Below are 23,419 nucleotides of genomic sequence, written 5' to 3'. Positions count from 1 at the left end.
TAAGACAATTTTTACCTCATTTCATAATACTTGATTAGCGTCCCCCCCCCTTGCTATGAACTACAAGGTAAAAAAACTTTATCAAACAAAAACATTTAAAGAGAAAGAATGTGCAAATCTTTTCAAAGATTCCATTTCAGCATCACGATTTATTTAAATGTCATTCCCAGACACGTGTGGGGTGGCATATGCTCCCTTTTATTACATAGTAACACATACGCCATACCCAGCAAGAGTCTTTATATGACATATGGCCTAGTAGTTTCAATCAAAGCATGGTCGTTCAAAGAGAACAGGGGGAGAAGAAAACACTTACACATTTATAACATGATCACAAGGAACGCGAGACAGACGAACTGAAAAACAACATCTTTGAACAATCATAATCGACAGTACAAGTCTCCCTTATTCCACCAGTTTTAAACAACTAACATCTGTAAACTTGAATACCAACTCTGGCAGATTTAGCAGTCTTAAATCTCTGATTTTCCATCCTAAACATCCTCCAATGTACTATGAAGACGAGAGCGGGCCTCCTGCACCGAGCCCTACCGCCCAGCCGAGCTGTCTGAGGAGGCAGCCTCCTCTCGTGGGCACCCTTCATCAAATACTTCGGTAGTCAGAGCCCCGGGCTACAATGGCAGCAGCTTCCCATTCCACAGTGAAGAAGGAAACAGTTCCAAAAAACCCAAACATCACCATGACCAGGAGTTGCCAGTGAAGGAGAAGGTAGTTACTGTAGAAAAATGCCACGGCTGCGCAAATGGACTAAAAATAAACAAGACAAAACAGATCACAAAATGCACACAGGTGACCCAGCCGCTCCACAAAGAGCCCCACCGCTCTCTGACCCCAGGCTTCCTGTGCCTTGCACTGCTTCCTGCTCTTTCTGCATCTAGACGGCACTTCCTTGGTCACTAGCTCACAAACATGCACCACAAACTCCTGCTGAGAGCTGGGAACAATCAAGTAAGCTATTATTCAAAATAGTATTTTGTAAAAAACAGGAGTTACAAAATAATGTGCATGAACAGTGAGAAACACTCTTGTTATATGTGTATACTATGAATTCTGGAATCTAAGGAAGTCTGAGCCACAGAGAAACCAGAACATAAAATCTCTTATACAAGTGACGGGGCAAAAAAGATCACACTACTCATTGCTTCCTAACTCTAATCACAAATCCTTTTATATTTTGTTTTTTAATTTTTTTTTTTTTGGCCGCGCCATGCAGCATGTGGGACCTTAGTTCCTTGACCAGGGATCAAACCTGCGCCCCCTGCATTGGAAGTGCAGAGTCTTAACCACTGGACCTCCAGGGAAGTCCCACAAATCCTTTTAAAGGTTGTCCTTGACTTTCATTTAAGAAACATTAAGAAAACAAAGTTAAAGCACTAAAAAAATAGACGCTGCTTTAAACACAATCTGAAGAAGAGGTTACCTGCACAAATTTAAAGACTGCAAAGGCTGGTGCACTGTCTTCAGAATAGAGAAAACCTAGAATACTAAGCAGCTGGGTATTGAAGCAGCTGTCTCCAAGACCCAACAGGAAGCTGCAGAAGATGGCAACTTCTTTGCTGAATAAAACAAAATTAATTTAGAGTGAGCATTAACAATACTTGTTAGAGTTGATTAAAATGTAAAAACAACTCACCCACAAAAGCATTTTACTTTCAAGTTTTAAACACTATGAAACAAGTATGAATAAATACTGGAATTTACAATGTCAGAATTTACACTCGAACGCACTCACCTTCGCAGTCTAGTAAACTCTGGTCTACTAACTATTGGGGAAGCAAACACTGTGTGCGGGGCAGAGCTGCTCTTGGACTGTGGATCTAGACATAAACACTCACATCTACAATGACTTTTGAGAGTTGAGTGCAATAAAATGACACCCTCAAAACTCCTGTGGACACTGTGAGAGAACTGGGTGGCCGGCCCAGCGGGCAGATCACCCCTTGCTCCTCCTTGCTCTTCCTTGGGGCCCAAACTTCTAGAGATTTCACTGGTTGAAAGGCAGAGGTATAAAGTTCAAATCAGATACTTATGTGCTCCTTCACAGATCAAGAAAAAGATTTAGTGGGGAGAAAGGTTAAAACCAGCAATTAGAAACATAACTTGGGATTCTCTATGGATTCCTATTTAAACTCATTCTGGCTCCATTGACACTTGACAGATGACCTTATAAAGATAACAGACTTGCAGAAAAGGAGTAACTGCTCCATTCTAAATTCCTAGCCATCCTCTACCTCCCGCCCTTCCTTCAATTACTAGAAAAAGGAGAGTCACTGTACCTGGGTTTGATGTAAGCACTGCTATCAGTTCCTTCAACAGGAGCAATAGGGGCATCCCCAGGCATGTTGAGAAATATTAAATAAAAAGCTATAAAATGCACCAGGATGCCCAACAGCACAACCGGATTCCTACCAAAACGATTATTCTTGCTCAGCAGGCCAAAGAGGCTTCCACCTATAAAATCAATGAAGTAGAGAACAGAAAAACCCAAGGCCAAGTTAATATACCAAAATCTTAGTTCTTTGAAAAAATAAATTAAACGGACAAACCAATAGCTAATTTAATCAAAAAAGAAAGAAAGAAGGCACAAATATAGAAAATAAGAAACAACTGTTGAAACAGAGCTATTAACAGAGCCCTAGGCTACAATGGCAGCAGCTTCCCACTCCACAGTGAAGGAGGAAACAGTTCCAAAAAACCCAAACATCACCATGACCAGGAGCTGCCAATGAAGGAGAAGGTAGTTACTGCAGAAAAATGCCACGGCTGCGCAAATGGACTAAAAATAGACAAGACAAAACAGATCACAAAATGCACACAGGTGACCCACACCCCCCCACCCCCGCCAAAAAAAAGTACCAAAAATATGACACAATGGTTTTGAAGATGCAGATTATCAGGCGACAAAGGGCAGTGATCTTTGAGAGACAGGAAACAAATGAGGTGAGGCCCACACCTGCCCCAGCTGACTGAGAGGCTGTGGGCTGCAGGGAGGGAAAGGGAGAAGAGGAGGGAAGGCAGGTGGAGGCCCGCAGCCTCCCTGAGTTGAGGAGACAGAGCTGAGAGTCTGGGGAGATAAGGTGCCTGAGTTCCCAAGACAGATTATAAGAAAGGACAGCTGATCAGCACAGGATGTGAGTAAATTAGCAGAGGCCTGGAAAGAACCTTCCAAGGGGATTAGAGGTATTAGTGCCCTGCCCTGGGCAGGGAAGAGTGCCTGGTCCCACCAGCCAGACTGGAAATCTTATTATTCATGGGCACTGGGTGTACACAGAAGGGTCTTCCATCAGGGGTGAGGGATAATTAGCCCTAGTCTGAGCACTACTCTGATCCCGTCCAACAAATTTTAAAAGCAAGACCTAAAAAAATCATACTGTTTCCAAGTAAATGAACCACATCCAAGAACAAAGCTCAAGAACATTAACAGGAATACAAAAAACATCCTGCACCCAACAAGGTACAGTTCACAATGGCTAGTATCCACAACATTACCAGGCATGCAAAGAAACAGGAAAATAGGACCCATCATAAGTAGACAAATCAGTCAAAAGCAGAGTTATCACATGACCCAGCAATTCTAGTGCTGGGTTTACATACAAGAGAAATGAAAACATAAGCTCACACAAAAAGTATACACAAATGTTCACAGCAGCATTATTCATAACGGCCAAAAAGCGAAAACCACCCCAATGTCTGTGACATGATAAATGGATAAATAAAATGTAGTAGATCCATACAACTAAATATTATTTGGTAATAAAAAGGAATGAAGTAAAAAATAAAGAAAGAAAAAGAAAAAGAAATGAAGTACTGATACATGCTACACCATGGAAAAATCTTGAAAACACTGTGCTAAGTGAAAGAAGCCAGACACAAGAGACCATATATACTGTATGATTCCATTTACACAAGATGTCCAGAATAAACAAATCTATAGAGAAAGTAGATTAGCAGTTTCCTGGAGAAGGGTGATGAAAATGTTCTATAATTAGATTACAGTGATGGCTGTACAACCCTGTGAATATACTAAAAAACACTGATCTGTAAACTTTAAATGGGTGAACTATACGTCATGTGAATTATATCTCGATAAAGTTGTAAAGAAAAAAAAAACAACAACACTACTACCCCAGAACAGTTGCAGACGTCAGAATGAGCAAAGACATTAAAATAATTACTGTAACTGTATTAACATGCTCAAACACACACACACACACACACACACCAGGTGTTGGCCATAAATTAGGGGAGGGGTAGCGGTGCCCTGTTAGGAACCGGGCCCCACAGCAGGAGGCGAGCAGCAGGCCAGCTGCTTCATCTGTATTTACAGCCGCTCCCCACAGCTCGCATTACTGCCTGAGCTCTGCCTCTTGTCAGGTCAGCGGCAGCATTAGATTCTCATAGGAGCATGAGCCCTACCGTGAACTGCGCATTCGAGGGATCTAGGTTGCAGGCTCCTTATGAGAATCTAATGCCTGATGATCTGAGGTGGAGCTGAGGTGGCGATGCCAGCGCTGGGGAGCGGCTGCAAATCCAGATCATCATTAGCAGAGAGGTCTGTCTGCACAGAGACCATAATAAATCAGTTGCTTGAAGACTCATATCAAAACCCCATCAGTGAGTGGCACGTGACAATTAAGCTGCATCTTACGGAGTAGACTGGACATAAGCAACACACGTCAGGTGCCACTGTCTCCCATCACCCCCAACGGGACCATCGAGTTGCAGGAAAACAAGCTCAGGGCTCCCATTGATTCCGCATTATGGTGAGTTGTATAATTATTTCATTATATATTACAATGTAATAATAATAGAAATAAAGTGCACAGTAAATGTAATGTGCTTGAATTATCCCGAAACCATCCCCCCACCCCCCCATCCATGGAAAAATTGTCTTCCACGAAACTGGTTCTTGGTGCCAAAAAGGTTGGGGACCGCTGAATTAGGGAACAAAAATACAGCAAAGTCTGCTTTCTCCATAGTGTTTATCACTGTCTGACATTCTAAGTTTCTGATGTTTTTTATCGTCTGTGTTCTTCCCCAAGAATATAAGTTCCATGTTTTGTTCATACAATGGATTCACAACAAATATTTGTTGAATTGGTAAGTTCCTCATATGTGACACAACACCCAATATACTGCAAGTATTGAATGGATCATTGCTGAATAAGGAATACCTGGTGGTATAATAAAAAGAAATTTGGTCTTTGCCTTGTCCTCTTCTCCTCTCCACTTTCTGGCATGGAGCTCTTAAAACCCTAGGAATTCCTCAGTGAAAGGAATGTCTCTAGTTATCTTAACTAATCCCTTCCAACAACACCAGAGTTTATGATGATGAGGTGATCCTTGAGGGGGTCTGGAGGTGGCCCTAGATAGTCAGGATGGGGGCTGGTTGTCAGAAGGACCCAGCCTTGATTAGAGGGTTGGAACTTTCAGCCCTACCCCCCCAATCTCTGGGGAGGGGAGAGGGGGTAGAAACTGAGTCCAATCACCAATGGTGGATGATTTAATCAACCATGTGACATGAGATCTCCATAAATCCCTACAAAACAGGTTTGGGAGAGCTTCCTGGTGATGACTGCATCCACATGATGGGAGGGTGCCACGCCCAGACTCCATGGGGACAGAGCTTCCTACACTAGGGGCCCTTCTGGACTTTGCCCTATGTACCTCTTCATCCGGCTGTTCATTTGCATCTTTTATAATAAACTTTAACAGTAAGTATAGCATTTTCCAGGGGTGTTGTGGGAACCCTTGAATGTGTAGCCAAGCTGGACAGAAGGGAAGGCAGCCTGGGACCCAGGACTTAACGACTGATGTCTCAAGTGAGGTTGGTCTTGCAGGACTGCACCCTTGAACCTGTGGAGTCCAATGCTAACTCCAGGAGTGTCAGAATTGAACTGTACTGTTGCACATCCAACTGGTGTCAGAGATTCAGAGAATAAGAAATTCAGGAATTCTAAAGATGCAGATGTAGAGAACGGACTTGAGGACACGGGGAGTGGGAAGGGTAAGCTGGGACGAAGTGAGAGAGTGGCATGGACATATATACACTACCAAATGTAAAACAGATAGCTAGTGGGAAGCAGCCGCATAGCACAGGGAGATCAGCTCAGTGCTTTGTGACCACCTAGAGGGGTAGGATAGGGAGGGTGGGAGGGAGACGCAAGAGGGAGGAGATATATGTATAGCTGATTCACTTTGTTATAAAGCAGAAACTAACACACTTTAAAAAAAAAAAAAAAAAAAAAAATTCAAGAATTCTAATACACCTTCCCTAAGTATTTTAAGAGGAAAAGCTGGGAGAGACCATATGTTTTCTTACTTATGGTTTTGTCTTGAATTATTTGGCAAATGTTTTGTAATTTAGTTTTAGAACAGTGATAATAAAAAAAAAAAAACAAAGACATACCCATTTGTATAAAAGCAAGGAAACAAGAAATTCAAGGACAGAGAGGTGAAGTACATTTAAAATTTCTATAACAAACTGATTTAGTGCAAGAACTTTTTTTTTTTCAACCAACCTAAAATTTCTCCAATGCCAATGAAAATGCCAGAAAGTCCAATGAGGCTTTTCTCTTCTGTTCCAAATTTATTTATAGCGCCGATACAGGTTCCATATACACCAGAGAAGAAAGTCAATTCCAGACCTTTAGAAAAAAATGAGATTTAAATTACAGTTGTCCCTAGGTATCAAAATCCATAGATGCTCAAGTCCCATAGTCAGCCCCCATATCCAAGACTCTGTAGCCTCAGATTCAACCAACCATGGATTGGGAAGCACTGGATTTAGTATTGAAAAAAATGCACAGTCTCCCTTTCCTGGTTTTTCTTCATGTCTAGTAGTATTTGAGCTATACATGCATAAAACAAAATTCACACAGGTTGAAACGTTACTCCCCAAGCACAGCATAATTTTACGTGACATAACTGATGACATGGAATTAGCCACAAGATGGCAGTTGTCACATATTTCAGATAAAAGCATACAACTCAAATAAGTGAAGACATCCTTATGTTAAAAATGGTCACTCTACGCAGAGGATGAACAGAGAACATAATTAACATAAACTTGTAACAGCAAAACTAAAGTGCCCATTATCCTTATTAATAGCTTCCCAAGGGAACAGGGATATACATTTGTAAGACCAATACCTACTATCCACTTTTGCTTAAAGTCAAAAGTTTTAATTAAACACATTGTCCTAGGAAAAGAAATTCAAAAAATTCGGGTAGAAAATTAGAGCAAATGAGTAGAAGACCTGATTCCTTAATGCTACAAAACCTTAACTGAATTTTGAGGATGTTTAATATTTATTCTGTTTGACCTAAAAATAAGACGTTTATACCGACAAGGCACACACAGTTGAACCTTGGACAACACGGGTTTGAACTGTGTGGGTCCATATAGACTACAGGATCCACAGCTGGTTCAATCTGCAGATGAGGAAGCACGGACACAAAGGGCTGACTAAAGTTATATGAAGATTTTAACTGCAGGGGAGGTCAGCACCCCTAATCCATCCCTTCATGGTTCAAGGTCAAGTGTAAAGGCAAAAGTAATAATTGGCACATTAGAGCAATTTTTACAAGGAAACAGATTTCCTTAAGACCTAAGAGTATTCCACCTATTATCATATCACATTATCACTGTAAGCCACAGAACTCATTCCATTTCATTAAAAATTATCTTAATTCATGCCAAGTTACACAGATTTACTCATGATTATTTTCTGTGGTGTTCTATTTTGCCCTAAAATCACTGGTTGGGATGAACCAGGCCTCCCAGTTTTCAAACTCTTGTGTAGAATCCTTCCACACTGAATTTGGGCTGGCCCTATGATTTGCTTTCACCAATGTGGGAGGGGGTCACATAGCTGCTGAGACACAAGGAGAAATCTGAGACCCAGCTAGCATCAGACCCCTTCAGACACACAAATGAAACTTCCTTGGAAGTTTTAGCCTCAGCCACCCTTTAACAGAAGCCACAAGAGACCCCGAGACCCTCAGAAAAACCATTTAGCTGAGACCAGTCAATGCACAGAATTGTGAGAAAGTAACACAGTTGCTGTTTTCAACCCTTGCTGTAATTATGCAGCCACAGAAAACCAAAACCATAATTAATCCCATTACCTGTATAAGCAGTTGTAACACTAAGAAGGAGCATCTCCTTGGTGACACATAACTTAAGAGACTTTTCTATAAAAAAGGAAAAAAAAAATTTAGGAGTACTTAACTAGATTTTAATCAATCCAACAAAAATTCTAAAACATTCATTCAAGCAAAACACCTCTTGTCAATAATGCCAATAAACAAATACATTGGGACAGAGGTTAATGATTCAGATTAAAATGGTTAAGGTATGAACTAAATCTGCCCTATAAAAAAAATGTTGATTTCAACTGTGTAAATATATTCTAGAGTTGCGTTTTCTCTAACACATTCTTCAGCTCTCATGAAAACAAACAAAACATGAAACAGAGAAAAGAAATAGAACCAAACAAAACAACAGAATATTCCAACAGACTTGATTAAAGGCTAGGCTATGAAGAGTCAGCAGTTGGCAAAGTGCTGACTTCCCTAAGGAACTGTCACAGGGCAGCTTTAACACTGGACTCTAGGTCAGAATCAGCAGCGGAGCTCTTTGACCACCAGAAGCTGGGATGCCGCTTCCTGAGATTCTCTCTCTGGATCTGAGGACTGAAACTTCAGTTCTGCCTATTTGTTTCTGATCCCCTTAATGTTTATTTTTATGTTGTTCAACTTAGTTGAAATCTGCAATGGAAAATGCGTTTCTAAAAACTGCACATTTTAACTTTTTTGAACCTGCTCACATTTCATAATTTAAGGCCACTTATCTAGTATCCTAAACTAATAGCAGATCCAGATCTTTTAAAAAGGTGGGGGGGGAAACAAAACCAAAATCCACCCCAAATCAGAACCAGCCTGGAAATAAATGAAAGTTCTCCAGTCAAACAGAGACATTATTTGGTGCAGCCAGCTCTGCAGCAGGAGCGCTCAGGCCTCAGTTCAGCCCTGGAGGCGGTGGTGTGGCCCCTACAGCTCATGCTTGGCCTGAGGATCCAGATTTTAGTTCCTATTCAACGGATGACTAGGAAACTCACATAAATCACAAACACTCTGTCCTGAATTTCTCCATATACAAAAGAGGATAGTTTTTTTTTTTCTTCTCTAATTTCACTAAAATAAAGTGAAACTAAAAGCAATATTTTTACCAATCATTTTCACATACTTCCAGAAAAAAAAACATGATCAATAAAGTTTAAAACAATATTTTTAATTAAAAACATTACATTAGCAAAGCGTATCTGCTTCTGACTAATCAGAAGATTTAGCTAACAAAAAGAAATTTTAAAACATAATCTAGTATGATGCTATAATGGTGAATTCATGTCATTATACATTTGTCCAAACCCATAAAATGGACAACACCAAGAGTGAACCCTAACGTATGTAATCTATGGACTCTAGGTGATAACGATGTGTCACTGTAGGTCCACTGATTGTAACAAGTGTACCACTATGGTGGGGGACAATGATAATGGAGAAGGTTACGCGTGGGTGAGGGCAGGGCATATATGGGAAATCTCTGTATCTTCTTCTCAATTTTGCTGTGAACCTAAAACTTCTCTAAAAAATCGTTTATCAAAAAAAAAAAAAAAAAAAAAACCCAATATAATCTATTTGCAGAAATCAACAAACTGATCCTAAAATTCATATGCAAATTCAAGGGACCAATAATAGCCAAAACAATCCTGAAAAAGAACAAAGCTGAAAATTCATGCTTTCCAATTTCCAAATTTACAATAATCAACACAGCATTGTACTGGCATAAGGATAGGCATGTATCTAGAAATAAACTCTTACATTCACAGTCAATTGATTTTCAACAAGGGTGCCAACACAATTCAATGGGAGAAAGAACAGTCTTTCCAGCAAATGGTGCCAGGACACCTGAGCTCCACGTGCAAAAGAATGAAGTTGGACCCCTACGTCCCAACATCCATAAACATTAACTCGAAACGGATCAGAGACCAAAACGTAAAAGCCAACACTAAAGAAGTCTTAGAAAAAAATACAGGAGTAAATCTTTGTGACCTGCAGTTAGGCAAAGCCTTCTAGGACACCACAAGCACACACAACAAAAGATAAAATAGCTAAATCAGACTTCATCAAAAATTTAAAGCGTCTGTGATTCAAAAGATACCATCAAGAAAATGAAAAACCAACCCAAAGTCGGGGAACTAAGATCCCACGAGCAGCATGGCGTGGCCAAACTAATAATAATGATTATTTTTTTAACTTAATTTTGGCCACACACACAGGGACTGAACCTGGGCCACGGCAGTGAAAGCACCAAATCCTAACCACTAGACCACCAGGGAACTCCCTGAATAGGTTCTAAAATTGATTGTGGTGACAGTTGCACAACTCTGTGAATATACTAAAAACCACTGAATTATACACTTTAAATGGGTGAACTGTATACTATGAACCACATCTCAATAAAGTTATTCTATTAAGGAAAATAACTATAATCTAACACCTTAATGGGTCTCTTCCCAGACTTTCTCTATGCTTTTTTTTATTAAAAAGAAATTCCACTATTTATACTATTTTATAATTTATTTTCACATAACAAACATTTTCTAATATTCGTAGTGATCATTTTAATGGCTACAGTAATTTATTGGATAGATGGCTTGTAGTTGAATATTTAAATTATTTCCATTTCTCACTAATATAAACAGTAGTTAAATCTTGGCCAAAATTCTTAATTATTTCCTGAAGATAATCTTATTAGTGGAATTGCTGGGGTAAACGTATAAACATTTTTAAGGCTTTTGATACTGACAAATCATTCTTCAGAAAGTAATACAAGGGCTTCCCTGGTGGCGCAGTGGTTGAGAGTCTGCCTGCCAACGCAGGGGACACGGGTTTGAGCCCTGGTCTGGGAAGATCCCACGTGCCGCGGAGCAACTAGGCCCGTGAGCCACAACTGCTGAGCCTGCGCGTCTGGAGCCTGTGCTCCACAACAAGAGAGGCCGCGATAGTGAGAGGCCCGCGCACCACGATGAAGACTGGCCCCCACTTGCCGCAACTAGAGAAAGCCCTCGCACAGAAACGAAGACCCAACACAGCCATAAATAAATAAATTAATTAAAAAAAAAAAAAAAGTAATACAAGTGTATATTTTTAGCGTTGTGGTCTTAGGCATGTACCTATGCCCCATATACTAGGAATTATTTTTTATCTTTTGAAATTTGATAGAAAACTTAATTTGCATTTCTTATACTTAGCTTATAATAATTCTTTGTTTATAAAATAACTATTTTCTACTGGAGTGTTTATGCTTTTCTTATTGGTTCATAACTATCATATACTGCAAATATTTTCCCTGCCATTTTAACTCATTAGATTTTGAGAGACTGAAATTTTATATTTTAGGTAACCAAAGAGCTTTCTTTTTTTTTTTAATTTAATATTATTTTTTAAATTTATTTATTTATTAATTTATTTATCTTTGGCTGCATTGGGTCTTCGTTGCTGCACACGGGCTTTCTCTAGTTGCGGCGAGTGCGGGCTACTCTTCATTGTGGTGTGCAGGCTTCTCATTGCGGTGGCTTCTCTTGTTGCAGAGCACGGGCTCTAGGCGCGCAGGCTTCAGTAGTTGTGGCTCACGGGCTCTAGAGCACAGGCTCAGTAGTTGTGGCGCACGGGCTCTAGAGCACAGGCTCAGTAGTTGTGGCGCACGGGCTTAGTTGCTCCGCGGCATGTGGGATCTTCCCAGACCAGGGCTCGAACCCATGTCCCCTGCATTGGCAGGTGGATTCTTAACCACTGCACCACCAGGGAAGTCCCCCAAAGAGCATTCTTTTCCCTTACTGTTTGACAGACCTGCGTGCAAGGCTTTCCCCTACCAAATTAATTTCTTACAGTTACTATTACGGTTTCATTTAATCTACCTGGAATTTTAGTGTAAGACTACATTTTTTTCCATGTAGTCAGCTGTCTGGCCTTGCTTTTTAAGACTATTTTACTGTATTCCATATTCCATTGTGGGTCTAGACTTCAGTTCCACTGCTCTTTGTATTCCAATGTTTTCAAATGGATTCATAACAGGTTTTGATATTTATTAGGGAATGTTCTTTTAAAAAATTATACTGGCTACTGACAGACGTTTATTTTTCCAGATGAACTTTAGGAACCTTTCATCAGGACCAAAAAATAAATTTAAGAAAATTTTATTGAAATTTTCCAGAATCGCATTAAACATATACATTCAGCTGAGGAATTAAGTGCCTTTTAGATAAGCAAGAACCCTTTCTGTACAATACCTACTATGGCACCAACTCAAGGAACGTCATGATTAAATAATAAATGAACCACCGGCTCACAGACTAAAACACTTGGACATTCTTTTTCCTTTCTCTCTTTGCCTTCGGCTTCCTTGCCGCCTCATAAGGTCACATTGCTCCCTAGCTGCCGGGAACCATCACCTAAATTTAAATTTTCTTGCCCTATAGCACCTCATATGCCTTGTCTTTTTTGGCCACTGCCTTCTTTCTCCCCATTCAAACCTGACAGCCCAGTTTCTTATTACTACCGAACCCTACACCAAGTAACCAACCAGCTCCGTGATAAAAGGCATGAGGCCCTAACTGTGTTAGTGTCTCATTTTACAGAGAGGTTGAGGCAAAGTTTGTACAACTGCCTAGGAAGGACATCCTGAGTCTGGTTAATATCAAGAGACATCCAGAGAGGGGTTCAGTAATAGAGCAGGGGGGCTGCATCAAGCCTCACCAAGGCTGGACGAACCATCCCACAAGCCTGAAGCTCATCAGCCTCCCTCTGCCTGACTCCATGTTCACCAAAGAAGCCAACGTGGCTTTCTAGGCCTCTGATAACAAGAAAGGAATGCCCTGTTTGACCTTGGGTAAACGATTTCTCTAAGCCTCAGTTTTCTCTTCTATAAAATGGAGATAATAATACGTGTGTGTTACATGATACTCACAGAATTGTCGTGAGAACAAAAGAAAATAAAGCACATCGAGAGGTTTAGTCAGGAAGAACCCTCAACAGATGAGCGTGATTGGCCTTACGCGCTACTGGGTCACCCCAGCTCCTGCGTTGCTCTGAGGAGTGACAAGCGATGCATGAAGAAATGGTCTGTGTCCTCACTTCCTCGGGTAAACTCCTAACCCTCTGCCTCCTCCTCCTCAGGCCCCCCTCACACACGTGCTCAGGTAGGGCACGGAATTATCCTCTATCCCTCACACCCCTCACGTTACAGAGATACTTATTGAGAAGACTAGCATATTTCAGAGCGGCACACCTGGAAACATGAAAATACTGGGGGTATCGTCAATCCGAAGTTACCAGGGAAAGGGGGAAAGGCAAATGCTGAAGTTGTTCCTGAACAGTTCCTGCATTTCAGATACAGAAAATACTTACTAAATGCATCTACTGCCTTTGTCATATTGTTCTGGGCAGACCTGAAAAGATAAAAAGAAGAAAGTTTTTCCCCTGAAAATGGAGAAAGAGAACAAAAACACGATCACATTTTCATTTAAATCTGTAAAAGCTCTGTCCTCTACGTGGTCTGGCAAACACTTTCAGTGGCCTCAACGCTCCCTGCTCCAGGGTGCCCCTTCATGACCCAGGTCCTTGCTTCAGAGAATGATGTGGTTAAAGTGTCACCTGGGTGGCTCTTTATTAACCGTGGAGCACAATTCCCTCACATTAAATTTATGGCACAGAGTCTTGCATGTCTTTTTCACAAATGATACTTCAGGCAGGACAGAAATCTCCCCTACGCTGTTTCCAAACTGTAAAAATAATTTGTGAGGGCTCAATCTTCCACCACTCCAACTATGTAAAAACTACTCTGTGGTTCTTCAGTGTTAGAACTCTTGAAAAGCATCGCCATCATTGGCGGTACGGGGTTGGGTGCGATATCATCTAGGGTTAAAAACGTGGGCTTTGAGGCTGAGTCCTGCTTTGCCACTTATTAGTTGTGTGGTTTTAGACAAGTGACTTCATTTCTCTAACTTTCATTTCCTCATTTATAAAACAGGGACACTATCACTTACCTGTGAGAATTAATTGAGATAAAGTAACTTAAGTGTAACTATTTATAAGGTTAGGGTAAGAAAGTTTTTAAGACATTACATTTCTTACCCTACCAGCCAAGTCTACTCCTCCTAGATCTTTAAAGGATATCATTTACAAACAAACTGAAAAAAACAAGAACAACAACAAAAAACAAACCTAAAGGAGATCTAGTTGACTTAAATAAATAAATTACTAACACAAAAAAGGTAGTATCTTCTAACCAACAGGAAAACTTTTTCCCCCACCATAAAAACTCATGCCTTCCCTGGAAGCAAATACTCTGTAAATGCCATTTAATGACAGTACCCTCATCTAGTACTTGGACAGGATGTGGATTATACTATTTCACACTCAAGGCCCCAAATAAGTAGAAACTGATTTGTACTCTGTAGACTATTAAAATATAATCAACTCAGCTACTATCAGCTGCAAATCATTCAAAGTGGATTTCACAAAGTGGAATCCTTTAAAATCAGATCCTACTTACTTCCTCAGCGGCTTCTAATCACACCAAGAATAAAATCCAAACTCCTGCTATATCCTTATGTAATCAACTCTCTGTCTGCTGCACTACTCTCACAGTACACTCCTACTTGCACTGTGAGAGGCCCAGGGGCCTCTGGCATTCCTGGTGCCCACCACACCCCTTTCCACCCCTGGCATCTGCTGCAATGGCCATCAGTAGATCTTCACACCTTCTCACCTCCCAGCTCTCCACCACCTCCCCCTTTCTCACTGTCTTCTAGCACTTACTCTGCTATTTTCTTACGGAGTATCGTCTACCAGCCCCTCTACAATTAAGTTACATAAAAACAAGGAATTCTCTATCTTGTTCATTACTCCTTCCCTCCCCTTTAGAAGATGGCTGGCACATGGTGCTATTTACAGAATAAAGACACAAGTTTCAAGTTTGGAAGACAATTCAGAAACAGAGAATGCTAAAAAAGGCTAAGTGGTACCCCTCAGCATTGCACCTTATGACAGTTACATGATCCCTTGTCTATCAGAAACGTTCCTTGAAAACAGGGACAGGTTGTATTTATCTTCACAGCACCAACACCTAACATTTGCTGAATGAATGGGTGTTTAATTTTTGTTGAATATGTGGCATTCATCTTCATAGACCCCTTCTCCAATATCCATTGGTTTGTGCTTAAAAAAATATGTACATGGTACATACACACATAAATGTATACTTATATAAACACGTCTTTTTTGCTCTGAACAGTGCAAATTTTGAATGCTTAATGATCCTATGAATGGAGAATTTTATGCCCTTTTTGGGCTTTAAAAAGGCAGCACAGAAAGTTCGATGCAAAATTTTTAACAATAGGTAAAATGCTTATAAGGCAAGCTTCACAATTTTATCAATTCACAAAGCAAATCAAGAGTAGCAAAGATTTCTCATTCCCCTTTCTTCAAATCTAGATGATAACCTGCAGAGAAATCATCTGTGATGTTTCAATCAGTTTTACTTATAATTGAAATAGGTCCCTGCTTCTGGTGGCAGGGTCTGGGGAAGGGGAGGAAGGAGCCATTTCTTGCCTCGAAGGTGGCAAGAAGCAGCCCAAGAACCAGGACAAGGAGATGGATGAGGAAGATAAGACATTTAAGCAGAAACAGAAAGAGGAGGCCTCAGAGAAGGTCCCCTGGCCAGAGGTGGAATTAAGAAATATGGCCAGGGCTTCCCTGGTGGCGCAGTGGTTGAGAATCTGCCTGCTAATGCAGGGGACACAGGTTCGAGCCCTGGTCTGGGAAGATCCCACATGCCGCAGAGCAGCTGGGCCCGTGAGCCACAACTACTGAGCCTGCGCATCTGGAGCCTGTGCTCCGCAACAAGAGAGGCCACGATAGTGAGAGGCCTGTGCACCGCGATGAAGAGTGGCCCCCGCTTGCCACAACTAGAGAAAGCTCTCGCACAGAAACAAAGACCCAACACAGCCATAAATGAATAATTCATAATTAATTAATTTTTTTTAAAAAAGAAATATGGCCAAAAGTAAGCTGTTCTTTGTGCCTGAGGCAATGATGGTCCTTAATTCCATTCCTGTTTAATCATCTGGATTTCCCAGTCATAACATCTGTTGCCACCTACAGCTAGAATGAAGTGTTGTTTTGGAGCCTATTGTACATTTAAAAATAAACTTTTTTGGGACTTCCCTGGCGGTCCAGTGGTTAAGACTCCGCGCTTCCACTGCAGGGGGCGCAGGTTCCATCCCTGGTCAGGGAACTAAGATCCTGCGTGCCGTGCAGCTCGGCCAAAACAAAAAACAACAACAAAAAGTTTTGTTAAAAAAAAATGAAAGAAATAAAAGAAAAGAAATATGCTCAAGGTAATTCACAATTTTTAGAAAAATAGGACTATGTAATTGTTTCCCAGTAGGGACTACATCGGGGAAAACTACCTGCACAGGTTAGTGCAAAATCCAGAGCATGGGTATAACCACGGCTCATCTACAATGACTGCTGATGGCCCTGCCACTCACTTGTACCACATGATCGGAAAATTTTAGGGCTGGATCCAAGAAACAGTAACTGAGGATTGTTTTCTATATAACTTTACGAGCCTATATCCTCACACATTAAAACACATGAGATGTCTGCTGAATTGAATGAGGAAACTGAGGCGTAGAGAAACTCAGGGGAACATTGCTACTGTCCACGGTCACACAGCTGGTGACCTGGGATTACACTTAAATCCCCCACAAACCTTTTCACTACCTTCCCCGCCTCTGTCTACCTTCCTTTCCCTTCCTCCTCCCTGACAGCTTCCCTTTACCTTCTTTCTCTGCTTATTTGCTTTAAAACTTTTCCCTCATGTCTGCCCAGCACTGGATTATCAGTTAGGGCTATAAAAGGCTGGTAATTCCTAGACTAGACCTACTCAAAATATAGTTTAAAATAGAAAGGGATGTTTCCAACTTCTTACTCGTTGACATCCAGGTCCTGGTCATCAGAAGATTCATCTTCTCCCAGGACATTTTCAGAATCTGGTTTCCGAATGAGAAAGAAGAGAACTGTCCCCACAAGGCTAATCACTGTCAGGGCAATAAACACTGTCCTTCGGTCACTCTCTAGGGAGAAAAAAAAAGACGAAAGTAGATAGTACTGGCCATACAAACAATTCCAGAGTTAGTATTATGTTCAGTACTATGTTTGTTTATGACCATCAACACACTTTGTCATTAAATTTTACTTTACTGCATCAGTAAAAACCTAGGACAAGGAGAAAAATAAGATACATCCCCCTTTGTCTTTCAGTCAGAGAAATACTAATAAGCCAAAAGAAAAACAGCACAAGAACTTAATCATACTCTTTTAATCAAAGAAGGGAACAGACAAAACAACTGAATTAAAAAGTCTTCTGACAACTGACTAGTCTCCTCACACAGAGCATAACCTTCTCCCACACTCTGACATGCTGCTTGAAGCGCAGTCATAAACTGACTGTAGTCTTGGTATAATAACATAATCCAAGGGAAAAGATTACTAAAAGCTGAAATCTGAGAGGACTTAGGGTACCACGGTTCACTAGAACAATCTGAACAAAGCAATATGGGGTATTTTCGTGGAACAGCTATTTTGCTTTGAACTTGTCTGAATAAAGCACAGTGAATAAAACAAACCTGATATTTGAGTTTTCCCTTGCCAAGCAAAATATATGTAGAGATTTCCAAAGAACAAGCTGGGGGAAGAAAAGGAGGGAGAGGACATTGGGAAGTTATTTTCATATTTATGGGTTTTGAAATAATTTTTCCATTACCTGTAAAAGAAGAGAAAGAGAGGCCTACATAATTAAAGAAGTTCTCTACCGGCCCTAAGTCATTTAAAAACATCAACTTCACCCTCTTTCTGAAAAACTCAACTGAGCCTGATGGAACTGTCTCCTTCCACGTGAGAGAAGCCTGATTCAGACCATCCTCCAAAGACCTGACTCACTGTGAAACATGCGACTTACTGAAGTTCTGGAAATGACTCCTTGGAAACAAGTTTACCCTACCTCTAAAATCCTATATTTTAAAGAATCAGTGAAAAAAAAAATCTATGATTTAGTTATCTGCATCTAATCAGATACTTTATTTAGTATTTTCCTAGGGAAGAAATCATTCACCTACACTCCAGTTTCAGAATATACAATCTCTTAAGACACCGTCTGCATTTGTTAAGACTTATCATGGCCAAAATTTTAGGCGTTTAGGATTCATGAGGGTAAATCCTCAGGACAGATTCCATGACAGAATGACTGTTGTTGCTTTTTACTTAGGAAATATATAATATGCTGTGTCGTTATAGAGTTAGTCTCACTTTAGAAATTTAACTGTTAACAGCTATCAGGTGGTATAGCTGGGTGGGAAGGACATGGCCTTTGGAATCCAGATGATTGGATCAGTTAACTTTTAACTAAGCCTTTGTTATCTCATCTGTAGAATGGAGCTAATACCTTCTTATCGCAGGGGGTTGTGAGGATTATTGAAATTCAAGAGCCCAGTAGTACCTAAAGTATAGCAGGTGCTAAATACATTATGGTTAATATTATTTTCCATTTACTAGTCATAAATTCCAACGAGGTAGGTCCATGCATTTTTTAAGTAATCCCATAAAATTTTAAATGTCCATCACATGTACCTAGGAACTTAACTCAGGTAACAAGAAGATCTGAGTTTTCAACACAACCAGGGTCTAAAAAATGGTGTGACAAAAAAAATGATAGGAAAGATTGAGCCATAAGGATTATTACCTAGATTGTAAGAGTGCCCAGAAAATTCCACTGTTTCTCCCAATAGTGTGCTCATCTGAATTTATTGTCAGGCAGTTTCCTTGTGCTGTCCAAAGTACTAAAATTCAAACCAAAAGTTTATCAAGGGAATGAAATCATTTAGCTTTATATATTAAACATATAAACAATACTCTTAGATAAGACCCGGAAAATAGGGAAAATAAACATCAAAATACTTACCAGCAGCTGCAATTCCAATGAAAACAGAGGCTGTGTAGAAGGACCACGTGAAAGGCTGGATAAAAACGGCAATGTACATGCTAAAATATAACAGGTCAACGTATTATAGTCAAACAATACCTGAAACAGAATGTCAATTATGCCTTCTAGGAATCAATTCTGAGGGATCTCTTCTTTTAAAATTCAGCCTGTAGGACTTCCCTGGTGGCACAGTGGTTAGGAATCTGCCTGCCAAGGCAGGGGACACGGGTTCAAGCCCTGGTCCAGGAAGATCCCACATGCCGCGGAGCAACTAAGCCCGTGAGCCACAACTACTGAAGCCCGCACACCTAGAACTCTCTAGAGCCCGCGAGCCACAACTACTGAGCCCACGCGCTGCAACTACTGAAGCCCACGCGCTAGAGCCCGTGCTCCGCAACAAGAGAAGCCACCGTGATGAGAAACCCGTGCACCACAATGAAGAGTAGCCTCTGCTCGCCACAACTAGAGAAAGCCTGTGTGCAGCAAGGAAGACCCAACACAGCCAAAAAAAAAAGAAAAGAAAAGAAAAAAATTCAACCTGTAAAGGGCTTCTCTGGTATTGGAAAAAAGGGGACAAATGTGACCTGTCCATTTCTTAACTTACTATTTCAAATTTGTGAACTGAGACATTGAACAAAGGTCTGCAATTGGCCTCTGCCAACAGCTCAGTACACAGTGGGACTGCAGTTCTATAGCCCAGAAGAAAAGTTCAGTTATTTCGTTTTAATTCCCATTAGTCAACTTGATACAAAATAAGATTATTTCATGAGTTCTTTTCAACTCTCGTAGAAAAAGGTTTTTGGATACTATTTTTATTGGTGGTAAAATGAAAGCAAATATACACAAATTCCATCACATTAAAACAATGGTATGCCTGAGTGTCACGTAGAGAACCAAATCCCTAAAATACTTCCTATAATCTATTCAATCCGAGTCAGCAAGTTCTTGTTAAAAGTTTACTATGTGCTTGAAAGAAGCTGAAGGTGTTCTAATTAAATGAAAGAAAATTGGACTACTCACCTGTAAAATAAACCACTAGCAAACATAGAGAGTTGAGGTCCTACAATGGCAACCACTGATGGTGTAATCAAATTTGAAGCAGAGAACACTCCATAAATAATTGCCATGCTGCACACATAACACACAAAAGGAAAAAAACAACACTCTTGAAACAGTCTCAAAAGATCACTTTTTCAAACCTACTTAGTCTATAGTTTATTTTGCAATAAGTACTCATATTCTTTAGTCAGAATTTATAATTATATCCTTACACTGAATGTCATATTAAAGTTTTCATTTGTACAAAACATTGAAGTCTTGTCAAATGTTTCTTTGAATCAGTCTGCCTTAGACAATATGATTTTTAATGTACCAGTAAATTATAATAGCAGCTAACACAGCTCTGAGAAAAACATATTATTATCCTCATTTTATGGAAAAGAAAACTGAAACACAGAGGGGTAAGTAACTTGTCAAAAGTCCAGCTGGATAGCTGGTCAGTGGTGGAGCCAGAATCCCATATCTGGTAATCTGATTCCAGAGGCCCTAGTCAACCAATCTGCTCTACAAATTTAGCCTACAACTCCTGGCAACGGCATGAAATTTCACTGCTATAAATAATCACATAGTTATAACTTGCTTAAACCAGAATTTATTTAACTCAATCTAACGGTCTCACCTGAACATTATTCAGCTACTGTAGACCTGGCCCCAGTATGTATGTCTTGTAGCAAAGTGTGACTAAAATCATTTCAAGAGTCATTTATAAGCCACTATTTATAAATCCAAGTAAATTATTCTTTGGCTTTTATGGATCTCTCAAATATCAAATGTCCTTTCATTTGTTCTTTACAGTATACATGAAGACAAAACATTACAAAAAATTGTGGTATTATTATTAATCACTTGAAAAAATGGACATAGCATCCTTTTACTCTCAATTATCATATATAAGGTCAGATTTAGGTTAGGTAACACAGAACCAAATAAGAAGAGTTGGGGGGTTAGGGGGGAAGGGGTTGGCCGCAATCTAGTATTTAACCATAGAGAAAGTAAGAAATTTGTTAGTGTTTACGTACAGGTATGCATTACATTCTCAACTTCAACCACAACGTACTAGTGACTTATGAAGCTCTTTTCACTTCATTTTCTCCATCTGTAAAATTGGCACTAAACACCTTACCAAAAAGCTAAAAGCTCCTGATGACAATATATTAATAATTACAAAATCACAAAAACAGGAAGACTAAATATTTCGACAGTCATATAAAACATCCTCTGTTTAGGATCTGGAAGATGTAATTATGACAATACCTGAGTACTTATTAAACGCCAGCCACTGTGCCAAGCGCTTTACACGCATTGATCTGAGCAAGGAAACTGGGCTCATAGAAGCAACTTCCTAAGATATCGCAGTGATTAAGTTTTGAAGCCAGTATTTCAAACCCAGTGTCTAATTCTATATGAGACCTAAACTCATCACCTTCATCCTATTATGTTCTCCTAAACAGTCTAGATACAGAAAAGAAAAAAAAATCACTAATAATCTAATTACAACACGTTGTCTGTGATTTTGATGAAATTAAGCAACATCTGTGATATAAAAAGTAAAACCAATCATACAGTACAATACCTGGTATAGCCACTGCCGTGAAAATCTGTGCTATTTAAGCTCCTGATGACAGTTTGCTGTGTGGAAGATAAAGCTAATCAATAAAAACGTTTTATAATTGCCCTCACCCCAGAAAGTCGCTCTCCAAATACTAGGAATAAAGTAAAAATTCAAGATGCCGAATACTTAATAGTGAAATTCTAACACGAGAGAAGAGAATGGACTACAGAACAGAAGGCAAGCCAATGAGAGGCGTGGGGGGGGCGGGGTGGGGAAGGGTGAAGACCATCTGTAACCAGGCCTTAGGTTTATTCCCTCAACTCTCCAAGTACTAATGTAGTCCTTAATATAAATAAAAAATAAAATAAATGGGTCAGCATACAAATCCCAGATAAAGTAAGAGAAATAAACGACCCCAACAAGAAACGTCTGCCACATGAAATCAAACCTAATCATGGAAAACGAGGAAGCGTAGGTGACAAAATAAAAGGTGCAACTTAAGCGCATTATTAGACATAACGTTGATTATCATTTTTGGAATGCATTATGATAAGCACTTCAAAGGAGGAAGATCAAATTCCAACTCACCGCTACATTTCCACAAGTTTGAAAGGCGGTGAACATAAACATAAAGGCAATTCCTAAAATAATGATGTTGAAAAGCTTTTTAGATTCCGGGGACATTTTGGCTCAACTCTGCCAAACGGTCGGCAGCAGCAGAGGGCAGTCAGCTCTCCTCGGGGGAACCCACTGCAATCCTGGGAGAAGAAATGAGATGGTGAGAGGATGAGGCAGATCCAGGAGCAGGGCAGCCAAGGTGTCAACTTCCAGGTCTTGGAGTAGAATGCCGGGCTTAGGGTGAAGTTCTCCCCACGGGAATAGTTAGGACATTCCTAGGACACGATCCAAGTAGGGAAGAGCCCAACACCCGGAGAAGCGCCAAGAACGTTGTAGCTGCAACTTAAGGGGCCCGAGAGGGGGATTAGGGCCAAGGGCCAGAGGCAGCGGCCAGCACGGCCCCGCCCTCCCTGCCCTGACTCACCGCAGGTCAGGCGACCCGGTCACCTGACCGCAGCCGCGGCACCGGCCGCTGGGCCTGCTGGGAAATGTAGTCCTGGGCGACCCGGGACGCACAAGCGCGCCGCTAAGGCTCCCTCACCCGCTCCAGGGGAGCGGGGCCGACCTCGTGGGCTCCGGCAAGGGGTTGGGGGGTGGGGGTGCTAAAAAGCGGAACCCAGCGAAGGAGACAGGAACTGCGGAAGGGGGCCTGGAGACGCGGTCTGAGGAGGCCGGAAACACAGAGGGGAAAGGTGAAGGAGTATGCCCCACGACAGAGGCGGGGCGGACGCCCGAGCAGAAAAGCTGCGTGGAGCTTAGAAATTGGCATGAAAAGAAGGCGGAGCCCAGTAGGGGAGCACCTCCCTTTCCTGCCGTCACTGCGCGCTTCGCAGCCGGAAGGAGCGTTTCGCGGGCTTTCCAACTGCCGGCAAATCCCGCTCCCCCTCCCATCGGCAGTGACTGCGCGCTTTTCGACCCGCCCGCCGGGCTCTGCGCAGGCGCGCCGGACAGGGGTGGGGCGCGAGGCAGGGACGTTACGGGGCGGTGCGAGACGAGCCAATCAGAGGATTCATTTCCGGGTGGCGCGGGCGCCATTTTGTGAGGAGGGATATAAACGG

At 41.0% G+C, this 23,419-nt stretch overlaps 2 protein-coding genes across 9 annotated transcripts in view; one reads left to right on the top strand and one right to left on the bottom strand.

The window, feature by feature from the left end:
• Nucleotides 1–251: 251 nt before the first annotated feature.
• On the bottom strand, nt 252–22,869 carry MFSD11 (major facilitator superfamily domain containing 11). Of its 5 annotated transcripts, XM_082442710.1 has the most exons (14): nt 22,786–22,869; nt 22,332–22,501; nt 21,765–21,820; nt 20,153–20,260; nt 19,112–19,191; nt 18,893–18,989; nt 17,781–17,839; nt 17,084–17,228; nt 13,495–13,535; nt 8,152–8,217; nt 6,543–6,668; nt 2,298–2,472; nt 1,442–1,577; nt 252–768 (listed from the first exon to the last, which is right to left on the bottom strand). In XM_082442710.1, exons 2-14 carry the CDS (start codon nt 22,425–22,427, stop codon nt 604–606), a joined length of 1,350 nt encoding a protein of 449 aa, XP_082298836.1. In that variant the 5' UTR covers nt 22,428–22,501; nt 22,786–22,869; the 3' UTR covers nt 252–603. The 5 variants fall into 5 exon arrangements, with proteins under 5 accessions (XP_082298836.1, XP_082298835.1, XP_082298838.1 ...); XM_082442709.1 differs by lacking the exon at nt 22,786–22,869 and having other exon boundaries at nt 22,332–22,779; XM_082442712.1 differs by lacking the exons at nt 17,781–17,839; nt 21,765–21,820; nt 22,332–22,501; nt 22,786–22,869 and having other exon boundaries at nt 20,153–20,212.
• A 521-nt stretch (nt 22,870–23,390) lies between these two features.
• Nucleotides 23,391–23,419, top strand: part of SRSF2 (serine and arginine rich splicing factor 2) — a 3,262-nt gene continuing 3,233 nt past the window's right edge. For 2 of the 4 annotated variants that reach the window (XR_014257782.1, XR_014257783.1), the window contains exon 1: nt 23,391–23,419. This exon is cut by the window's right edge and continues 603 nt beyond it. The gene's annotated coding sequence lies outside the window, so the exon portion shown is untranslated. The other 2 variants (XR_014257784.1, XM_082442729.1) reach the window with 1 other exon arrangement.

Source organism: Balaenoptera physalus (genome assembly GCF_965194825.1).
Source record: "Balaenoptera physalus genome assembly, chromosome: 20".
Lineage (NCBI taxonomy): Eukaryota > Metazoa > Chordata > Mammalia > Artiodactyla > Balaenopteridae > Balaenoptera > Balaenoptera physalus.
Note: the sequence above shows the minus strand (reverse complement) of the source record. Positions and strands in the feature narration are given on the sequence as shown.